This window comes from Theropithecus gelada, chromosome 1, assembly GCF_003255815.1.
Source record: "Theropithecus gelada isolate Dixy chromosome 1, Tgel_1.0, whole genome shotgun sequence".
Lineage (NCBI taxonomy): Eukaryota > Metazoa > Chordata > Mammalia > Primates > Cercopithecidae > Theropithecus > Theropithecus gelada.
In genome coordinates, this window is record NC_037668.1 from 84585771 (window position 1) to 84601118 (window position 15348).

A 15348-nucleotide genomic window follows, 5' to 3' on the forward strand; every position below is an offset into this window, starting at 1 on the left:
ACAAATTACCCATTTGTAAACTGCTGATTTCTTTGAGTCATTGTTCCCATAAACTTTTCATAAGGTCTCAGTGATTTCATCATACTTCCATTAAAGCTTTGATAGAAATTTGATGTTTCTTTTTGCTTTAACATTAGCAGAATTCATGTTGCTTTAATAGGGACTCTTTTCAAACTAATGTCTTATCCTTCTTAGTGCCTCAAACTAGATCCTGTTCAGACATGTAATTGTTTATTTTGGTACAAAAGTTGTTTGATATCCATGTATAGTTTTTTTCATAATATGCATTTCCATGAATTTTTTGAATTTTTAAAAATATTTTTCTTTTTAGTTCAAATGTTGTTTCTGGTCTAATATTTACTTGTTTATATTTAATAAATTATTTTTAACTTAAAAAATATTTTTATCTTTTTTTACATGCATCGTTGTGTGTGCAGTTTCTGGTGTATTTTTAACAGTAGCAATAGGACTGTTCAGGACTCTTAGGAAATGCAAAGAAAGCAAACTTTTTACCCTTGAGGATTGCTTTGGAGATAGCAAGATATAGCTTTGAATCACAGCTCCAGAATTGACTGCTTATGTGCATTTTGGTGAAGTTTCTTAAACTCTGTGAGCCTGGGTTTTCTCTTCTACAAGAACTCTTGTAGACTTTAAATTAAAAAAAATATAAAGTGCTTAATGCATATATATACATACAAACGCATGTGTGCATATGTATACGTGTATACACATATACACACACACACACACAGCTTGCTAAGTATGAGGCACGCATTACCATTATTACTATCTGCCTTTCAGAATTACCTATTTTCTATTGATATCATAACTACTTTTCCTCAATTGCTTTATCTTTTAGGCCCCAGAATTGTCTGGTCTTTCCTGCCTTGGATACCCACTCTAGCTGGTTCCTTTCTTTTTTTTTTTTTTTTTTTTGAGACAGAGTCTTGCTCTGTCGTCCAGGCTGGAGTACAGTGGCACAATCTTGGCTCACTGCAACCTCCACCTCCCAGGTTCAGATGCTTCTCCTGCCTCAGCCTCCCGAGTAGCTGGGATTACAGGCGCCCACCACCACACCCAGCTACTTTTGTATTTTTAGTAGAGACAGGGTTTCACCATGTTTGCCATGCTGGTCTCAAACTCCACACCTCAAGTGATCCACCCACCTCAGCCTCCCAAAGTGTTGAGATTACAGGCGTGAGCCACTGCACCCGGCCTAACTAGTTCCTTTCTAAAGTACAATGTGCGAGTACTTTTCTTTCCATTTCTTAGATCTTTGCTACCTAAAGTTTAAGTGCATAGATTAGCAGCATTGAAACCTTCTTATAAATACCTCAAAGCACTTGAGCACTTTTAATTTATGCATTTCTGTTGGTTATAATACTTGGGAGTGGAATCACTGAGTCATAGAGTATATACATGTTCAGTTTTAGTAGTTATTATGAATTTTGCATCAATTTATTGTTTTCCCACGTGTTCACACTAATTTACATTCCCTCCAGCAACACATAAAAGTTCCAGTTGCTCTATATCTTGACTAATACATGGCATTGTCTGTCTTTTTATTGTGCTGTTCTGGTGGGTATATTATGGTATTGTATTGCATTATGGTCTTAATTTACTTTTCTCTGATGACCCATGATATTGAGCACCTTTTTGTGTTTGTTGACCATCTAGATCTCCTCCTTTCTAAATCTGTTTTCCTGTGAGACATATACCTTCTTTTGTAATGCCTAGACCTTGAGGAAATTGTAGTTCTGGTGCTGATGGTTATTATTTTTTCTTTTGATTCTTTTCCATATTTAGAAGCTTCTGGAATGAAGTACTACATAGAATTCCTTAGGACTTGGAATATATAGATAATAACTCTCTTTTGATAGGTATTTGTTTGTTTGCTCAGATATGAGAGTGATTAGCACACCGAACTTACGTCTCATATTCTAAAGCAGCAATACTAGTAGATTATGAAGCCTATATCGTATATTCATGCACCCCAAATATTAGAGTTAGTCTTGCATTTTTTTCCCAAACAGTAAATAAGTAGTTACTGAGTGTTAGTTATGTGTTAGGTACTGTGCCAGATGCCAAGGATCAATGATAAATGAGATACAGACCCTGTTTGAAGGAGCTGGCCACTGTAAAGGAGATCAGTAACAACAGCAGCAAAGTAGGTAATTACAGCACTTGATGTTAAGAGCTGCCAGGAAGAGGAGCTGTGGGATTACATTAGAACATCACTTAATCAGACTGTTGGGCTGTTGGGTTGGTGGAATGAGTTGGGGAATGGGGTGCTAGTTAGGGAATGCTTACTGAAAGATGGTACTTCAGCTGAATTTTGAAAGACAAATGAGACATAGACATGATGCATTGGAGATTTGGTGAATGGGAATTTAAATGGTTCACATATTTAATGGCATTTATTCCACTGAATACAATTCAACTGAAATTTGCTGAATGCTTATCATAAACTGGGCATGTGTTGGCTCTGAAAATGAGAGAAAGCACAGTCCATATGGGAAGTTCCAAATAGTTCTAAATGACTGGAGTATAACACTTGAGGTGAGGGAATGGTGAATGATGATACAGGAAAGACAGGCAGAGACATATATATGTATTACATAAATACTATGTGTATACCTATCACACTATATGAAGTCCTTTAATAGTCAACCGTTCTGATTACCTTCTTACTCCGATTTTCCGATTAGGTGCATAACATGCTATGAGTGTAGAATGGGTTTCAGTTTCCCAGTATCAGTGGAGCCTCCATTCTGTGTGGTACCATAATTTGTCCTGACTCCCAGAGCTTCTGTCCAAAACCATCGTAGAAAAATTCTTGAATCTTCCCCTTGCTCTTCATTTCAGTCAGCTTGCCTTACCTGTAATTAGAGGGTATACAGAAGACTAATCTTTCTTACTACTAAAGTATTTCATAACGTATGGACACTTTGGTCAAAAGTAATTAGTGGAAAGAGAAGTGTTTCTAATTCTGGGGTCTACAGAAAATAAGATAGTGGAGCTGGCTGAGGACTGATACACAGCCCTTCCATCAGAGCCAAAACTTATCTATGCTCGTTCCTCATTTCATTCATTCTTGCCCCCCAAATTTTTTCCCCCCACTTCTTAAACTCAGGGTCAATTTAAAGGTCTGGCCCTCAGACTGTTTAGGGTCATGAGGGGAACATTGTAACTGGTAGCCAAAAATGCCACTGTAACTAGAAAGCTATGTCTCTAGCATCTAAACTTGGAATTCTAAGTGTCATTTCTCCCAAACCCAAATTGTTATTACATATGGTGTGTATTAATAAATTCTATAATACTTTTAATATGATAGCATTATTTTAGACATTATGAGTTAAATCTTTCATTGGGTAACCATAGATTGCATTATAGTATAATCATTAAGAATATAGGCTTTAGAATCAGATAGATCTGGATTTAAATACTGATTCTGTCCATTACTAGTCAGTTTGAATTTCTCTAAGTCTTAGTTTCCACATCTATAAAATTTCCTCATAGTCATTAAAAGCTTAAAATGAAACAATGTATGTAAAATGTTAAACATGAATATATACATACAGATACACACCTGCTAGGTATCCCTCACATATTTGTGAGAAAGAATAATTAACTGTCACTAAATAACCCCTGCTACAAATCTGGATTATAAATTGCCTCCTGTAGACACCCTGAAGGATGATGTCCATTTCTTAGTAGTCTCTCTTGTGCCTTCACTTGGAGACCCTCCTGAAGGATTTAGTGCACATATTTTTTTAGTCTAAATTTTAAGTCAGACCACCTCAAATATGTCCCAAAAATTCTAAGAAACTTTTGCAGCTATGGCAATACAATGGTAGGCTTGATTTTATTTATTTAGATAAAATACGATGATAGACTTGATTTTACTTATTATATAGGCTAATAACTTCCTCGAGCACTATGATTGCCACGATTCCAAAGAGAAAAAAAACTTTTCAAGCACCAAAAAAGTAGCTTAAAAGCAAATTTTGTACACCAGTCGGGGACTCTTTAGGGTATAAGAAATACCACCTTCAGCACCTTGTCCAGTGGAGCATGTGAAATTAAGTACTTAGATTCTTTTTGTGGACTGAAGCTTCATTTTCTTTGGATTAGTTCAAAGTATTATGCAGTCTTTCCATAGCCTTTACATTTTGGCAACTCTTTTCTTTGTTTGATCCTAGCAGAAAAATGGATTATACTTTGGGCCCAAAATAATTATCTTTTAATTGTTCCTTTTGTTTTACTAGATATGATAATATCCTAAACTATATAATATATTAAAATAGAATGAGGATGTATTTGATATGAATTACTATGGGATGATGTACAGATACAGAAGTGTTCCAAACTATGCCTTTTAAACTATAGTGTCTTGCCTGTGGTAAAAAATGCTGGACTTCATTTGGGAGTGATATTGGAAATTTGAAAGCTTATAATCTTTGTGTAAAACAATTGTGTATTTATACCTGTATAACACAGCTGTGTGAAGTTCTGTGTCTTGTATATAAAGAAAAATGTGTCAAAACTGAAAAGCATCCAGAAAATGGCAACCAGAATCATCAAGAGGCAGGAGTAGCTTAAAAGCTTTATACCCTTCAATGTGAAATGATCCTTAGGGGTATCATTAGAAAAGTCTTAGAGTGGGAAGGGGAATTAGCCTTGATCTACTCCAACCTGTTACTTAATGCAGGAATTTATCTTATGATAATCCTGATAAATGGCTGAGCTTCCTCTGTTTGAATACTGGATGATGCATTAAGAGTGCTGATTTTGGCTAGGCTCACACCTGTAATGCCAGCACTTTGGGAGGCCAAGGAAGGCAGATCACCTGAGGTCAGGAGTGCCAGACCAGCCTGGCCAACATGGTGAAACCCTGTCTCTACTAAAAATACAAAAAGTAGCCAGGTGTGGTGGTGCGCGCCTGTAATTCCAGCTACTCGGGAGGCTGAGGCAGGAGAATCACTTGAACCCAGGAGGCAGAGGTTGCAGTGTACTGAGATTGTACTACTGCACTCCAGCCTGGGTCACAGACTGTCTCCAAAAAAAAAAAAAAAAAAATGCTGATTTTGGGGACATGCTGCTTGGGTTTAAATCCCAGCCCTGCCTAATGGGATCTACCGTGGTCACTCACCTATTAGCTGAGTGACTATGGGCAAATTCTTAACCTCTCTGCAAATTTTTAACCAGCCCCATTTCCTGGCTTATTATTGCCAGCATCTGTGTTCCTGACAATAGGCAAAGACACAAGGGATTTAGCCTCTGACCCCCTCCCTTCTAGCATTGAGAGATGAACTGAGAATCAAGTAAATGTTTGTGTTATACATCTGTTGGAAAAAAAGTATATTCAGTATATAGTAGTTACCTTTAAAAAATGAAAGTTTCAGTATAGACCAGAGTGGTGAAAAGGAAGTTTAGGGGAGTCTTCATGGATCAGACAAGTCTGTTAGTTGAAGGAGAGTCTATCGACTATTCCCAGTTCTGCCTTCTGGAACAAACAACATAAATCAGTTTAATTCCTTCTGTGTGACAGCTCTTCACCTTATCAAACGTAAAATATAAAAGGCATAGTTTGGGTGAGTGTGGATTTTTCCCCCCTTAAAATTCCATAGCTTTAGAGAGTATTTTGTATATTTTGGCTAAAATTTAGGAAAAACAAAATGAACCCACTAATGGGTGATGATTTTGTAGAGCTCTTTAACTTTTTAATCCAAAAAATTGTGTGGACTGTAAATTATAATTCATTTCCATCAACTCATATATGATTATTCAGCAAAAGTGGAAATTTGAAGTAGATTCCAAACGTTTTGAGTTTTAAAATATTCTAAATAGTGTGTTATTTAGATTCAGCCTTGAGTGACAAAAATATCCAAAATAAGAGTGGCTTAAACAAATAGAAATATTTTGCTGTCTTGTAAAAGTCTGAGCAGGTGATGTAAAGTGTTGTCATGTCTGATGGTGTCAAAAATATGGTTTTCTCTTTCTTGTTGCTCTCCCTGTCTTAAGTCTGGTCTCGAGGTGCAAAATGGTGACTTTGATATTCCAGGCTTCAGGATGAAGGAAGGGATGAGGACGAAGTTGTTAGGGATATTTCTGCTTTATATCTCACTGGCTGGAACATATTCATGTGGCCGCATCTATTAATAGTTGCAAGAGAGGCTAAGAAGCAGGGTGTACACTGGGTAGCCATGTACTCAGTTGTAATTTGGGAGTTTCATGTATGGGAGAAATAAAGATGCAGAAGATTTGGGGGGACAACCAGCAGTGTAATGTAATTAGTACAGCTACTTACTTGAGTAGGCCTTCATTAAATCGTTGTTCAATGGATGAATGTTTCTAATTGCTCCTGTCAAAGTAGGTATTGATCTGGATGTTTACATATATAGATGATAAATTATGGCAAGATTATTTATTATTGATGTTTTTATAATTTTGTTTCTCATCTACTCTTTACAAATATGGTATATCTGACAGTCTTCAGGCAGATGCAATACTGTCCAAGATTCATTTCAGTTTATTTATTGCTGTCCCCCGCCCTCCAAAAAACTTGGAGGTGTATTTAAAAATCTCTTCTCATGTGTCTTTGATGACCATTTCTTGCATATGCTCGGCAAATGTTTTTAGATTGAATAAATGAATGGTAATAAAACCTTGAGGCATCCAAGCCTTTTCTTTTAATTTCTTTTGTTTCGATTTACACAAACAAAAGTTTATATCTATAATATACATAGAAGAAATTCTTGACCTTAAATCTGTATTTATTACAAGATTTTCAGGAACATTCATTCAGCTTTCAGGTGGAATGTGGTTAGGTTTGAATTTAATTATGGTTAAGTACCAATTATGGCATTATTAGGCAAAAAAGGCTAAACACCCATTGTAGGGATTTCAGTGCTAGTTATTTCATTGAGGCTATCGGGGATTTGAGGAGAGAGACGTATTTGTTAGACCACCCTGGCAAGGTGTTTGAGTATTATAGAATTCCCAAAGATGAGTAATAAACTACTCAGGCATCAAGAAACCATTTAGCTTATTTTAATTGAATAGAAAGTTCCTAGAAATCGATAAGGTTTTTCTGGAGTCCTGGAAACATATTTTGGAATGTTAGTAAGTTATATTGCTTGAACTTGATTTGTCTCACTTTGTTTGTTTTATATGCTGAGAAAGTAACTTTCAAGCTTCATTAAATTTTTTGACATAATTTACAGTTTGCAAAAGTTATTAAGATAAAAATAATCTCCAGCGACAGAAACTCAGTTCTTCCTAAGTCATTGCATTACATGTTTGGAGTACTCTGACTGAGGGTATTACTGTGTGGCAGTTATGCTGGCTCTGAAGTCAGATAGCCCAGGTCAGATTTTGTGCCATCACTTACTTTGTGACCTCAGGTGACTTATTTAGCTTTTCTGTGCCTCATCTATACACTGGAGGGTAATAATACTTCATAGAGTTGTGGTAGGGTTGAGAGAGCAGGGCACCTAGCACTTAGAATAAAGCTTAGTACATAATAAACAATAAATGTCATTAACGGTCACTTTTGTCATCATTATTAATGTTTTCTTCAAAATGAGTTAAAATATGACTCCAAGAAATATTTAGGAGATTATATCAGTTGACTTTTTCATTTGTAGCATATACGCTATGTGGTACCAAGTGAAATAGAAGATGCAGGTTTGGTGAGGAAGAGGAGGAGAATGTTGAATGTGGTTTTTTTGTTTTGGTTTTGGTTTTACATTTTTTTTTAGAGACAGGGTCTCACTGCGTCACCCACGCTGTATTGCAGTGGCACCATCTTGGGTTACTGCAACCTCTGCCTCCCAGGTTCAAGGGATCCTCCTGCTTCACCCTCCTAAGTAGCTGGGACTACAGACATGTGCCACCACACCCAGCTACTTTTTTATTTTTAGTAGAGATGGGGTTTCGCCATGTTGCCCAGGCTGGTCTCGAACTCCTGGGCTCAACTGAACCACCTGCCTCGGCCTCCCAAAGTGCTGGGATTACAGGCATGAGCTGTCATGCTCGGCCCTTGAATTTAGTTTAGAATGTGTTGAACTTGAGTTGTTTGTGGGATATTAATCTTGAAATATGAATTTAAAGGAGGGACAGAGGTCACTGGCATATGGGTGATAATTAAAACTATGGGAGATGAATGACATAACATAAGGGTCTACCTTGGGCCTAGGTTTGAAACCTGGGGACACTAACCTTCAAAGAACAGGCAGAGGACATAAAGGAAACCATCTGAAAGTTAGTAGGAGAAACAGGAGAGAGAAATACCACCAAAAAGAGTTACGGTGTCTGATGAAACAGAGATTAAAGTAATCTGAGAACTGAAAAGTATCCATGGCTTGCTAATTAACGGGTATTTTGTGACCGTTTGGTATCCGTAGAGTGGAGGTGGAAACCAGATAGCTGTGAATTTAGGGATGGTGATAAGGGAGGAAAAGAAGGCAGTAAATGTAATTACTGTAACTACTCTTTTGAGAAATTTTAATGAGACAAGTTGGAAACTAGAGGAAGATACAGGATCAATGGAAAAGTTTTGGAGGGTATATGATTTGGATAGGCTTAAGAGAAATAGCTATTAGAAAAGAGAAAAGGTTGAATATGAAGAGAGTGTAGAAAAGATAGGTTCAAGGCGAAATTTGATGAGATTGGCTTTGAATAGGAGGAGGGATATGGATAGAAGTAAGCCTTTAAGAGAGGGAACTGGGGTTCACCTGTAATTCCTGCACTTTGGGCGGATCACTTGAGCCCAGGAGTTCAAGACCAGCCTGAGCAACATAGTAAGACCCCATCTCTACAAAGATTTAAAGAAAAACCAGCTGCGGATGCTGGCACATTCTCATAGTCCTAGCTACTAGGGAAGCTGAGGCAGAAGGATCACTTCAGCCCAGGAGGCTGAGGCTGCAGTGAGCTATGTTCACACCACTGCATTCCAGCCTGGATGACAAAACATTACCCTGTCTCAAAATAAATAAATAAAAAGAGAAAGTCACTCCGAATGACTTCATGTTCTCTAAAGAAATAAAAAGGGTGTTTGTCACTGAAAGGAGGGTTAGATACATGTTTTGAGGAGAATGGTGAAAGTTTAGAACAGAATTGAGGAAAGTGGGAGAGGTAGCTGACAAATTTGTTCCCTGACTGAGGGATTTTTCACCTGAACGGTATTTAAAGATATCACTGGTAGTGTGGATGCCATGAATGTGTTATATGAAAAAGCAGAAGGACTATATTTAACATAGAATATATTGATTTAGCATCTCTGTGTACAAAGCACTGTGCACATACACTTCCTGAGAGATTCAGATGAGCACTGGTCATCTTGTCCAAGGAGAGTATGAGCGAATAGCTCAGGTCACGTGATTTGTCACAAACGCAAATGTTTATAATAGATTAAAAATGGTAAATGGCACATGAGTTTTATAAACATACTATAACAGTTTGAAAGAGATAGAGATCCCATCAAATAGGTGGAAAATAAGAGGACTTTATGAAAAAGGCACAAAAAAGGGCCATGTGTGAATTTTCTGTTGAAATAGTAATAATTCTGAATTTTTGATTTATTACACTATGTATTCTTCTATAATACAATGACTGGCATTAAACAGAAGAAGAGAAACAAAGAGATTAATGAAACAGTGAGTTCTCTCCTGTCCAAACAATGTTCTAAAGTTGATTATATTTTTAGTAAGAATATAGAATTCAGTAATCATTTTCACAAACATTCCACAAATATGAGCATCTCTATTAGGTGCAAAAGATACAGACATGACTAAGATATAATTTCTGTCCTCAAAGAGTACATACTCTAATAGAAGAAATAGAAGTAAAAGGAACTGTAGTTTTGTACAACAAGTGATATAAACATGGTATATATAAGTAGTGAAGTTTAGGGCACAATGGAAGGAAGCATGAATAAATGATTATGTTGACATAACAGCACATTTTTTTCCTTTTTCTTTCCTTTAGTTGGAGAACATCAATTAACAGGCCATAAAGTGGCAGTTAAAATCTTAAATAGACAGAAGATTCGCAGTTTAGATGTTGTTGGAAAAATAAAACGAGAAATTCAAAATCTAAAACTCTTTCGTCATCCTCATATTATCAAACTGTAAGTATTTTTGTATCTGATAATGCCAAAGAGACACCTGTCTTAAAATGTTTTTTAGGAATTTTATAATGATTGTTTATTGTTAACCTTTTACAAAGATGTTTTTTCATGTTCATATTCAGCAAGTGTTAATTCATTTAACCTTTATGAGTCCTTTTTTTGCACACTCTTGGTTAGAATGAACAGACATTGTTTCTAAATTGGTACTCTTCTCAAGTGATGAATGAAGCCTTAGAAGTTGGTTCTTATCCAACCTTAAATGTCATTCAGGGTTTTGACATTTCTAGATTCATTTTTATAATTTTTATCTAGTCAATTTTCACTAACATATCAGGGTATTTTTTTCTTTGGAAAGTTGGAAAGTATATGTCAAAGATTATTTCACATAGTATGTTACTTGTAGAACTGAAAGTAGTACTGTAATCATAAAGCTTTTAGGAAGGCAAATGTGTTTTTTTGCCCTTGGAATAAATTACAAACTTAAAAGTCAGGTAAATATAGAGATAAATAAGATAATTAATTCAAAGATAAATAAATAATTATTTTAAAATTGACTAGACCCTAGAAAATATAAATATTAATTGTGCAATACTGTGTTTCTTTCAATCATTTAAAGTTGCAGTTTAATATTTGTTGAGAAAATGTAACGTGCTAGACGCTAACAACTGTCTCATTTATCTTCAAGCTTGGATACAGTTTTATAAGATAAGTATTGCTCTTACTTATTGAGTACCTGGTAGTGGTCCAGAACTATACCAAGCATTTTTTTTTTTTTTTCTTTTTGGTCAAAGTTCTGCTGAATGTATGGAGCATTTTACATCTCTAATTTAATGTTATCTTCGTGATCAGTGTCTAAAGTGGGCTTACTTTATAGACAAGGAAACTGCATTATCTAAGAAGTAATAGCAGCTTATCCAAGGCCACACACCTAGTAAGTCACAGAGCTGGTAGTTGATGTCAAACCTGATTCCAAATGCCATGCTGTTAATGCTCTAGCACTCCAGTTTTTCTTAAAACTGAGTTATATAAATTCCTTTTAAAGAAAAAAGAAATTTATGGATCCCCGATTTTGACTTATTTTTAACATACCATTACTTAAGAAACAAAGCCCTACGTATAAACTTTATATGTATATAGTTTGAATGCAACTATGAAACCAAAAGAAATTCACAATTTAAATACAAAAAAACCCACACTGGAATCAATGGAATTCAAAGCAGTATCAATAGTATAATGTGACAAATAATAGTGTTTCATAACAATCAAATCATTGTTAGAGAGTTTAATAGTGGAAACAGTAGGAGGAGATCAAATACTAAATTTATATTGTGAGTCAAATAAGATTGGTACAGAGAAAGCGTGTTCACACAAATCTACTATTAAAAAAGCAGAATTAGGCTGGGCGCGGTGGCTCACGCCTCTAATCCCAGCACTTTAGGAGGCCGAGACGGGCAGATCACAAAGTCAGGAGATCGAGACCATCCTGGCTAACACAGTGAAATCTCGTCTCTACTAAAAATACAAAAAAATTAGCCGGGCGTGGTGGCAGGCGCCTGTAGTTCCTGCTACTCCGGAGGCTGAGGCAGGAGAATGGCGTGAACCCGGGAGGTGGAGCTTGCAGTGAGCTGAGATCGCGCCACTGCACTCTAACCTGGGCGACTGAGCAAGACTCCGTCTCAAAAATAAATAAATAAAAACAGTATTAATATCTCTGAGATGTTATTTGCTAGTTCATTAAAATCAGACATTATATTTAGGCTGACCTTTGTCAGTGAGCAATCTTTGAATGTCAGCATTAATGGGAACAACTTGATAACCCTGTGGAATTATGTTGTTTACTTGATGACAAGAGTAGCATGTAAGTGTGGTAAGCAGAATAATACCCACCCCCCATATCTATTTCCTAATTCCCAGAATTTGTGAATATGTTAGGTTGCATGGCAAAGGGTAACGTTGCTAAGCAGCTGATCTTAAACTAGGGAGATGATCCTGGATCATGTAGGTGGGCTCAATATTAACACAGTGGTTCTTAAAAGTAGAGAAGAGTAGAAGGAAAGAGTCAGAGAAAAAGGTCTGAACTTGGAAACAACATCAGAATGATAAAATGTGAGAAGCACTCAACTGGCCGTTGCTGCCTTTGAAGATGGAGAAAAGGGAGCATGAGTCAATGAATGCAGGCAGTCTCTACAAGCTGGGAAATGCAAAGAAATTCTGCCCCAGAGCCTTCAGAAGGCAACACAGCTGTGCTGACACCTTGATTTTAGCCCACTGAGACATATGTCAAGATTTTAGGATAAAGAACTGTAAGATAATACATTCGTGTTGTTTAAAGCCACTGAGTTTGAAGTATGGCAGCAGTGGGAAACTAATACAGCATCATTCTTGAAATCCTTAAATAAATGGCTGGTCCAGTTATTGTTGAGATTTGGAACATTCATTTAGTCTTTACTGCTGTACTTATCGTTAGTGAACTATGGCGATTTGGTATTTTTAATGAACGGACCCATGCGGTGCATCTTACGGGCAGCATGAGTATGCCACTGACTGTTCAGAGCAGGCTTTTATGGGATTGGTGTGGATGACTGGTGATGACTCAGTTCTCACATCACTGCTATGAAACCTTCGTTCTTAGAGTAAGCTTTGATGTCATATGATCTTCACGTGAAGTTCACTTAGTCATAAACATAAACAACAACAACAACAAAAATGAGGTCCCTGAAATTGCATGGCAGTACTTGATTATAAGGTTATCATCCAGGACCTATGTATTAGATGGTCCAGAGTATGTATATGGAGGTTTTTAAAGATTATCATAAGAATTAAAATTCCCCCAAGATCTTTGTGACTCACCTCTCCTATCCTTTGTTTCTTTAACTTGAAAATGGGACACCTCATTTGAGGATTAAATGTGTTGGCACTGGTATAATCCCTAGTATTTGATGAGCATTGGCCCAGAGCAGGAATTAGCTATTTACAAACTAATTCCAGTCCTCTTTCATTATTCCAAATGGTTTTCACTTAACTGAAACAGTTCATCTCTGACTTCAACTCCATATTATTAATGACTTTGTTCTAGTTACTAGGTAACATCTAAGCTAAATCTCTTTGCTCTTCCCCACTGAGTGTCCACTTCCTATGAGAAGAGAAAGCTGAAATGGCCAGACTAAAAGTGTCATATGCTAGAAAGAAAGTGGAGAAGGGAAAGATCTTTCCATATTTGCCTTACACCTTGACCTCATCACTTTTACAATGCCAACCCTGAAAGACTTTGAGGAAATTTTACTCATTTGGGTATGAGTCCTACTATCTCTACAGTTCCTAAAAGCACAAATCAGATTTTATAGATAAGCAGTTGCAGTTGTCATGAGGATTCTAAGTATTCTTTCCCTTTTTTTTTTTTTTAAACAGAGTCTAGCTCTGTTGCCCAGCCTGGAGTGCAATGGTGCAATCTTGGCTCACGGCAACCTTCTCCTCCCAGTTTCAAATGATTCTCATGCCTCAGCCTTCCAAGTAGCTGAGACTACAGGCATGTGCCACCACACCCTGCTAATTTTGTATTTTTTGTAGAGACAGGCTCTCCGCCATTTTGCCAGGCTGGTCTCGACCTCCTAAGCTCAAAACCATCAGCCTGCCTCAGCCTCCCAAAGTGCTGAGATTACAGGCTTGAGCCGCTGCGCCTAGGCCCAAAGATTTATTTGTGATGTCATATTTATGAGTGTTTTCTTGCCTCCATTTCTTTATTTACTTTCAATCATTTTATTTTTGTTTGGCTGTCTCATTCTGATACAGGATTATTTAATTGTTTGCTATTTTCTGAAGGAATTATAGAAGATTGTCAGAGTTGATCAGAAAGTAATTGGTAGAGGTGAATTTGCAGTTTAAAACTTTTGGCTTCCAGCCTTAAGATTAATTCATTCAGCTACATTGCCTCTTTAATTGTAGGTCTGATCTTAAAACAAAAAACAAACAAACAAAAAAAACCCACTCATGTATTTTTGCTACCGTACAAGCTTATTGACATAGTCTCTAACAGTGTTAGTGATTTAAACAGAGAGAGCAACCTTATCCTTTCCGTGGTTTTCTTTTGTGTAGCCTTGGACTGTCAGGAGTAGTTTCCTTATTGCAAAAATGGAACTCTGGAATTAGCAGGAAAGTTTGGGCACTGAATGTGAAGAATGAAGGATATTTATTGCATGATTTCTTTATTAACCCAAATTGAAAAAAAATTACAAATGAATAACCTAAAACCCACTGGTAGAAAATTAAAAGGAGCAAACAGGATTTAAAGAAAAATCCAAACTTTCCCATGAAGTAGAATTTGTTGAATTGATTCTTTCCTTGTTTTTCTTTCCTCCATAGTTCTTAATGCAACTTGATTTTACTTGGTCAAAAGATGAATGCTTGCTAGTCTGGTAGAGATGATTTGATTTTGTCTAATTCTTTTTTGTTTGTTTGTTTGCTTGTTTGTTTTTTTGAGACAGAGTCTCGCTCTGTCGCCCAGGCTGGCATGCAATGGTGCAATCTTAGCTCACTGTAACCTCCGCCTCCTGTGTTCAAGTGATTCTCCAGCCTCAGCCTCCTGAGTAGCTGGGACCACAGGCAACTGCCACCATGCCAGCTAATTTTTGTATTTTTAGTAGAGACAGGGTTTCACCATGTTGGCCACGATGGCCTCGATCTCTTGTCTCCGTGATATGCCCACCTTGGCCTCCTAAAGTGCTGGGATTACGGGCATGAGCCACCATACCCGGCCTGTCTAATTCTTTTTAGTCTATCTTATTTAATGTATGGTCAGCTTTTTAACATCATTAACTGCCAGCACCACCTTGAAATGTCTCTAGGTTTCCATGACACCTCAGGCTTCTGTTTTCTTTTTTTCATTCTTGTTTATTCTGAAAACTTTCTTTTATGGGCCCCTCTTTATCTTCCTGGCTGTTAAGTATTGATGCAGTCAAGTATACCGAGCTACTGCAATTTTCTTAGTGAACCCTCTTTTGATGATTTCATCTACTGCCATGATGCCATTTGCTATCTCTATGCTGAAGACTTCCAAATCTTGATGATTTCTGGCCCTTTTATTTCTCTGGATTTCTGAGCACATGTATCAAATTGTTTATCAGATGTTCACATTCTAAAGTCACAGAATCACCTGAAGCTAAACGTTTCTCTCTCTTCCAACTTACTCCTCTGTATTTTTGGGGGTAGGAGAGTGGAGG

General features: G+C 36.9%; 1 protein-coding gene across 1 annotated transcript in view; it reads left to right on the plus strand.

Annotated features, from left to right (window-relative positions):
- Nucleotides 1-15348, plus strand: part of PRKAA2 (protein kinase AMP-activated catalytic subunit alpha 2) — a 69169-nt gene that overhangs the window by 19648 nt on the left and 34173 nt on the right. The window contains exon 2 of the mRNA XM_025369407.1: nucleotides 9991-10132. Coding sequence (XP_025225192.1) covers nucleotides 9991-10132 — 142 coding nt within the window. The remainder of the gene's footprint in view (nucleotides 1-9990; nucleotides 10133-15348) is intronic.